We start from the raw sequence: 8,589 nt of genomic DNA on the forward strand, positions 1-8,589 counted from the left end.
TGCCTGACTTGGTTGGTGTGCTTGACAGGTGTGGCAATTTTTTTTGTTTCTCATCAATGTCTTTATTGGTATTTGTCCAGTAAACAGCCGTTCTAGCTCTTAATTTAGTTTTTTCTGCTCCGAGATGGGGTTCATGAAGAGTTTTGAGAATTTGTGTCTGCATTGATTTTGGAATGATGATGCGCCTACTCTTCATAATTATGCCTTCTTCTAGCCCTATCTCATCTCTGAAATTCCAGTATGGTTTACATAAGATTGGAACATCTTGTAAGTTTTCGGGCCAACCTGTAAACACAAGTTCCTTTAATGCATTTAATTCCATATCCTTTGCGGTTTCGCTCTTGATGTTTTGTAGAATATCTGTGCTGAATTGAGACATAACGCTGTGGATCTTAACATTTGTAAGGAAATGCCTTTGCGTTTTATGGCGCTGTAGGGAAGTACCTGTGGTATGCACGACTCAGGACATCCAACCTTATCTTGATTTATTTCTTTTGTCACTCTAAAACGTGAGGGTGTAGCATTTCCGTCGTGTCTTAGAGTCTGATCTTCGACATCCCCAATTTAATCCCTGACGTTATCGGAGCTGCGAATGGCCATTGTCTCCATAGACCATGGTTGACTTCGTGACGATCCATCCATCGTACGCGCTTTGTATTCATTTAGGGGTGAACATGTTTAGGGGGAGAAGAACATTAAATTACAACACCCACCCCCATTTCGCCTCGAGTTTTTTCCATGATTCATGCGAATAGGGATGGTAAAGATAGTGACTTTTAATTTCATCTTCAGTTCTGCTGTAAGTCCGTGGTGGAGAAGGACGTTTTGTATTTTCTGTTGTGAAAGTCCATAGTAACGTTCTTTCACGGCTTCTAACTCCTGTCTCTGTTGTGAGACAGTATTACCAAACAGAAATTAATGTTGTTTGATTTCTTTTTGAGTAGTGCTCTGTTGGTGAGATTTCAGTGTTATTTGTAATCTATTGAAATATTGTGTTCTATTGTGATTATCGGCATTTCTGATTTAATTGATTGTTTATGATAATAGTGATACCCGAGTTTCCAGTGCTATTTTGCGATGTATCAATTATCCGGTTAAATACTGAGTTTTATGTTAGTGTTGATATTTTTAAGAATTGATTTTCATTGTTTTCATTTTCTTTCCCAAATCTAGAGATCTGGCCTTTCTTTAACCTTTTTGTGACTTTACCTGACCATCAAGTCACCTTTATGTGACTCATTGTAACATCAATGAACATTGACTATAACGTATAACCTTTAATAACAAGAACTGAAACCTATTACTTAATGAACAAAAACAAGAACTGAAACCTGTTACAAAATAGACATAATTACATACTGTGACCTATACAGGATTTGAAAAACAATCCATTGTTTGATAACAGACATTGTCTGGAACCTAATACATTGGTACTGTGTGTCATTCATCTGGACATTTAGCTCATCAAAACCCACACTTGGAATAACACACAGGCAACTACAGCACGTAGAATATCATCTTCACACAGACGGAGATAAGTTGGGGACCCTGAGGTCATACAAACTAAATAATCATGTTTTTCTATCATTATTCATATATCATTTAGCTTTATATTCACATCATTCAATTCTATCACCAACTCATCATATCTGTCAATCATTAGTTTCATCAATATTATTTTGACATTTATCCTTTTATCACTGACTATATTATCAATATCATAATTCTACTTAGAAGCGTCATCTTGATAACATTCATTACATCAACATCATCATCATTATCATCATCCACCATACCATCTTGATTCATCTGCTATATTCAATCATATACATTTCATTTATATCCAGCTCATTACATTAATTAATAAACACTTCATATCATATACACTTAAATCTCGGACTTGTTGTGTTCATAATTTGTGAATCTTTGGCAGTCAGCCTCACCCCCCTTTTTGTTATTTTTTTTTTATATAAGTGTCGCCGTCTGGGTCCGAACCGTGCACACTCGTGCCCTGACCGTGTGACATAATTTGGTGGAGCTGCCGGGTAGGATATCTGATTGCCATTGTTTTTGCATATTGTGAATTGATAAGTTTTGAGAAACACATACATCTATACACACCAAGAGTAATTGTATAATTCCAGTTATATCTAGCTAGCACTTAGCCACGAGCTGTTTTTAAGGACGAACAGTTTTGAACCTAGTTCCTCTTCATTCAGATATATTGTTTCAGTCGATAACACAGGTTACATTAATCTTGTTACACCCCCCCCCCTCCTGTTTCTATCTATTATATAGATAATCCACTTTAATCGCTCTAAACACCCTCTCCTCATTTCATTGTCATCCACAGTCTCGGTGATTATTCAACCTTATCAAAGTTATTCTTTTGCTCTTCCCTTTAGCGACGCCATTGGCTGTCTACGTTTTCTCTTTGATTTTTCATTGTATAACATTTTAGTTTACGGCCGTTTCTGCCTACATTACAGTTCCAGACATGAGTACTAGCATTGAAAAGTTAGCTAAGATTGGATCATCTTTGGGTCTCTCAGGAAGTGATTTGAAAGACTGGATAGAGAAGACTATCAAAGATGAAGACGACAGAAAACAGAGAGAACTTGAGGCAGAGAGGGCAAGGGCGGAAAGAGATATCGAAATTGAAAGAGAGAGGGTTAAATTAGAGACGGAAAGGTTGCGAGAAGAGACAGCACTGATAACTTTGCGATTGGAATTGCAGCAGAGGAAAAATGAAGGCAGGGAAGAGGGAGCAATCGGAGGTCAGGCGGAAAGTACTAGTCACATGAAAACTATTAGACTACCAAAATTACCACCTTTTCATGCTGCCAATGATAATCTCCACGACTATCTTCAAAGATTCGAAAGGTATGCGCGAGTAAATGGATGGGAGGAGGAAGATTGGGCCACCCATCTCAGCGCTCTCCTTACTGGCAACGCCTTGGAAGTATACAGTCGCCTATCCGACGATGAGGCCAACGACTACTCTATCCTGAAGGCAAGCCTCCTCAAGCGATATAATTTAACGGAAGATGGATTTCGCGAAAAATTTCGCAAGTCAAGACCGGAGTCGGGAGAAAGCATTGAGCAGTTTAGTAACCGGATTAGCAGTTACTTCAGCAAGTGGGTGGAAATGGCAGGAAAGAACAAGGAAGATGCCGGTGACATAATTGACCTCATTATTAAGGAGCAGTTGATGGACATTTGTGGGCGAGAGCTCCTCGTGTTTGTCAAAGAAAGAAAGCCCACAAATGTGAGATCAGTCGTGGATCTGATCAGCCAATATATGGATGCTCACGGCTCAGCAGGTGCCTTCACGAGATCAGCACCAATCAGAACAAAGCAAGAGATGGACTCGAAACAAGTTAGGCCAGAGAATCTCAACCAGAGAGTATTTAGCGGACCGCCTAGGAACGGTCCAGTCACATGTCACATTTGCAAAAGAGCGGGACACATTGCCAGAGATTGCAGAACAAAACCCGGACTGGCCGCAGTAACGGTCATTACATGTGACTACTGCAAGAAACGGGGGCACACTTTGATAGACTGCCGGAAGAGGCAGTTTGATGAGAAGAGGCTACAACCTCCACAGGTCGCCTCAATGTCAGCACCTAACTACACTAACGAAGATTCAAAACAATGCAGCCATGGGCACATGCAACTAATGTGCGGCTGCACACTCCCAGTAACGTCGGCCTTATGCCTGGGCCACGAGGGACGAGACAAGAATATGCCGGTAGCCAACGGCTTACTGAACGGCCGACCGGTGACTGTACTCCGGGACAGCGGATGCAGTTGTGTGGTGGTCAAGAAGGGCCTAGTTGACGGCAGTAGCAGTGGAACACGGAAAGTCCCGGTCCTACTTGCTGACGGCTCTGCTAGAGGGACCACGACGGTGGACGTCACCATTGACTGTCCATATTTTAAAGGTGAAGTCAGTGCGGTGGAAATGGAACACCCACTATTTGACGTCATCCTTGGAAACATACCAGGGGCGAAATGTCCTGGTATGTGTAACAAACGTTCTGTGCGAGCAGTCGAGACACGAGGCTCAAAGCACAAAAAGACGAAGAAGTTAGTGACGTTACCTGCCCCGAAAATTGACGTCACGCCTGCATATTTAAAGGCTCAACAAGAAGCTGACACATCAATAGCTAAAGCTAGAGAATTTGCAAGCAGCGGTGAGAAGAAAATCACCAACAAGAAAAGTAAACAGTGGTATGCATACGAGGACGGAATCCTGTACCGCCACTACACTTCGCCCAAGATACACCATGGAAATCCAACGAAACAGGTGGTGCTACCGAAGGGACTGCGCATCACAGTCATGCGGCTCGCGCATGAGTGTGTCTTTGTTGGGCACTTGGCGGCCAAGAAGACAACAGAGCGCATTCTAGAAGCGTTTTATTGGCCGAGCATTTGGACTGACGTGCGCAAATTCTGTCGTTCATGCGATGTATGTCAAAGGTGCGCACCAAAAGGTAAAACCCAGAAAGTTCCCTTTCAGGAGATACCCTTAATTGAGACTCCATTTCCGCGTGTTGCTGTCGACCTCGTGGGAACGATCATGCCGGCATCAGTCAAGGGAACCAAGAACCTTGTCCGGACTATTCAGCCAGGCTAGCTTAAGCTGCTGAAGACATTGCTCAGGCATTTCCTGGTCTTTTAGACAAAATCCAAGATTTTGTCTTAAGTGGGGGGCTGTAAGGAAATGCCTTTGCGTTTTATGGCGCTGTAGGGAAGTACCTGTGGTATGCACGACTCAGGACATCCAACCTTATCTTGATTTATTTCTTTTGTCACTCTAAAACGTGAGGGTGTAGCATTTCCGTCGTGTCTTAGAGTCTGATCTTCGACATCCCCAATTTAATCCCTGACGTTATCGGAGCTGCGAATGGCCATTGTCTCCATAGACCATGGTTGACTTCGTGACGATCCATCCATCGTACGCGCTTTGTATTCATTTAGGGGTGAACATGTTTAGGGGGAGAAGAACATTAAATTACAACACCCACCCCCATTTCGCCTCGAGTTTTTTCCATGATTCATGCGAATAGGGATGGTAAAGATAGTGACTTTTAATTTCATCTTCAGTTCTGCTGTAAGTCCGTGGTGGAGAAGGACGTTTTGTATTTTCTGTTGTGAAAGTCCATAGTAACGTTCTTTCACGGCTTCTAACTCCTGTCTCTGTTGTGAGACAGTATTACCAAACAGAAATTAATGTTGTTTGATTTCTTTTTGAGTAGTGCTCTGTTGGTGAGATTTCAGTGTTATTTGTAATCTAAATATGTATAGTTAGATATATAATAAATATATATATATTATATATATATATATATATATATTGTGATAATAATAATATATATAATATATATATATATATATATTTACGAATATACAATATATAGATATATATATAATATCGAAATCAATAACTAAACTTAAACTTCTAATAAGATTAATTTCAGAAGTGCAGAAACAAAAAAGAGGAGCTATCATCCTAAGTGGACGAAAAAAAATGTGATATAGATTGGAACGAGACATGGCATAAAACCTGACGTACACTAACTCAGAAATTTTCCCTCCAGGAATTTGACATTGTCTAAAAAGATAATGTAACCATAATGGAGGTGGGTATTAAAAACAATATCCACAAGTGAGCTCCGACTGTAATTCATTCTCGTGATCCTTATTGAATTTAAACCTGACTTAGATGAATAACGATAACCCACTGATTTCAATTTAATTGAGATTTAATTGATTTGACCATGTCTATATTAAAACAATAAGAAGTTGGGGCGATTGCACATACAAGGCTGGGCGTTAGTCGATACCATACTCGTACTATTTACTGACACATCATAACATGACAACCCCCTATTTATAAAAGTTCTTTGTTCTGTGTTTTGCTTAGAACAGACTATGTGTTTCCTTGTTTCAAATCTAATGATGAAAAAATAGAGTGAAACCTATCCAATGCTCTGAGCAGCTTATTCTAGTGTCTTGGTGCCCTAGTGAGTATAGGTAATTGTAGTGATTAGTGTCGTATTTCAGCTATCTTTCAGAATCTTAAATGGCCATGCCTATCTTGTGTGAATTTATTGGGTTACTAACAATACGAACCACTTCTAGTTAGTGTAATGCCTTTGGTTGTCTGTATGATGTTGTTTCCTGGTGAAGACTGTAAGTCTTCACGATCAGTGCGCGTTTCGTGCGCTACTTTCATCAGTCGGTGGTAAGCGCTGGGCTCGACCTCCAGAGTTCGTTGATTTCTGGTAAGTATTTTGCCTCTGCGTTGATTATTGAAGCGGCATTTTCTGAAAGGCAGCTCCTGCAAGCATTATGAACGTGTCGGATGTGGGTGACGATTTCGACGCAGAAGTTGCCCATGTGGCAGTTCGAGATATGTAGGATCTCGGTTGTTTTGTCGATGTTCGTAATGGTACCATCTCCCATCTCTTTCTTCTTGGATTTTGGCTGGAAAGGTTGTCCCTAGTGGTGGGAGTGACTGACGTGTTTCTGTCATGGTAATGCTTCCTTTGTCATTTGTCTATTCTTTTTCAAGCAGTTGAATAATTTTTAGTTAACATCACCGGTTTGGTATTTTTCGTAGGAGAAACCCATCTTCTAACATTCCTTCCCAAAAGAATCAGAACTGGCGATGGGATATTGTTTGTCGATGTGGTGGTTGATCTCAATGCTAGCATGGCTTTGTAGGGTCAGTAGAAGTTCAGCTCCTTTAGTAGCGTCTCTTGACCAATTAACTTGACTTTCGAATAAAGAGCCATTACTCCGGGGTAATGTGGTGAACTTGTATCTGTCGAAAGTTTAATGGAAGCAAAATAATAATCATGTTTTTCTATCATTATCATAATCATTTAGCCTTTATAATACACACATCATTTCTATCACCAACTCATCATACTGTCATGTCATTAGTTCATCAATATTATTTTACATTTATCCTTTTATCACGAATAAAGTTATCAATATCATAATTCTACTTAGAAGCGTCATCTTGAATAACATTCATTACTCAACATCAGTCATCATTATCAAATCATCCACCATAACCATCTTGATCATCTCTATATTCAATCATATACATTTCATTTAAATCCAGCTCATTACATTAATTTAATAAATCAATTCTTATCATAATACACATAAATCTCGGACTTGTTGTGTTCATAATTTGTGAATTTTGGCAGTCGACCTCACCCCCCTGTTTGTTATTTTTTTTATATAAGTGTTCGCCGCCTGGTCCGAACCGTGCACCACTCGTGTGCCCTGACCGTGTACATAATTTGGTGGAGCTTGCCGGGTAGGATATCTGATTGCCATTGTTTTTGATATGTGTATAGATAAGTGTTTGAGAAACACATACATCTATACACACTCAAGGAGTAATTGTATAATTCCAGTTATATCTACTAGCACTTAGCCACGAGCTGTTTTTAAGGACGAAACATTTTTGCACCTAGTTCCACTTCAATCAGATTATATTGTTTCTAGTCGATAACACAGTTACATTAATCTTGTTACCCCCCCACCCCCCTCCTGAGTTTCTTCTATCTATTCTATAGATAATCCACTTATCGCCTCTAAACACCTCTCCTCTTCATTGTCATCCACAGTCACGGTGATTATTCATCCATATCAAAGTTATTCTTTTTGCTCTTCCCTATAGCACGCCATTGCTGTGTCTACTGTTTTCTCTTTTGATTTTCATTGTAATAACATTTTAGTTTACGCCGTTTTCTGCCTACATGACAGTTCCAGACATGAGTACTAGCATTGAAAAGTTAGCTAAGAGGGATCATCTTTGGTGCTCTCAGTAAGTGATTTGAAAGAAAGACTGGATAGAGAAGACTATCAAAGAAGAAGACGACAGAAAACAGAGATACTTGAGGCAGAGAGGGCAAGGCGGAAAGAGAATATCGAAATTGAAAGAGAGAGGGTAATTAGAGACGGAAAAGGTGCAGAAGAGACAGCCACTGATAACTTTGCGATTGGAATTGCAGGCAGAGGAAAAATGAATGCAGGGAGAGGGAGAAAACAATCGGCGGGTCAGGCGAAAGTACTAGTCACAAACATGAAAACTATTAGACTAACGCAACTACAAACCTTTTCATGCTGTCCAATGATAAACTCCACGACTATCTTTCAAAGATTCTAAAGGTATGGGCGCGAGTAAATTGATGGGAGGAGGAATATTGGCCACCCATCTCAGAGCTTCTCCTTACTGGCAACGCTTGAATATACAGTCGCCTATCCGACGATGATCCAACGACTACGTCTATCCTGAAGGCAAGCCTCCTACAAGCGATATAATTTAACGGAAGAATGGATTACGCGAAAAATTTCGCAGTCAGACCGAGTCGGGAGAAAGCATTCGAGCAGTTTATAACCGATTAGCAGTTTACTTCAGCAAGTGGGTGGAAATGGCAGGAAAGAACCAGGAAGATGCCGCTGACAAAATTGACCTCATTATTAAGGAGCAGTAGATGGACATTTTGGCGAGAGCTCCTCGTGTATTCAAAGAAAGAAAGCCCACAAATGTGAGATCGTCGT

At 40.4% G+C, this 8,589-nt stretch overlaps 1 protein-coding gene across 1 annotated transcript; it reads left to right on the forward strand.

Moving 5' to 3' along the window:
• Positions 1–2,497: 2,497 nt before the first annotated feature.
• Positions 2,498–4,639, forward strand: LOC144957542 (uncharacterized). The gene has a single exon (XM_078888889.1). It carries the CDS (start codon positions 2,498–2,500, stop codon positions 4,637–4,639), a length of 2,142 nt encoding a protein of 713 aa, XP_078745015.1.
• The last annotated feature ends 3,950 nt before the right edge of the window (positions 4,640–8,589 follow it).

This window comes from Berghia stephanieae, chromosome 12 (assembly GCF_034508935.2).
Source record: "Berghia stephanieae isolate SIO BIC M18660-M18661 chromosome 12, UCSD_Bste_1.3, whole genome shotgun sequence".
Taxonomy (NCBI): Eukaryota; Metazoa; Mollusca; class Gastropoda; order Nudibranchia; family Aeolidiidae; genus Berghia; species Berghia stephanieae.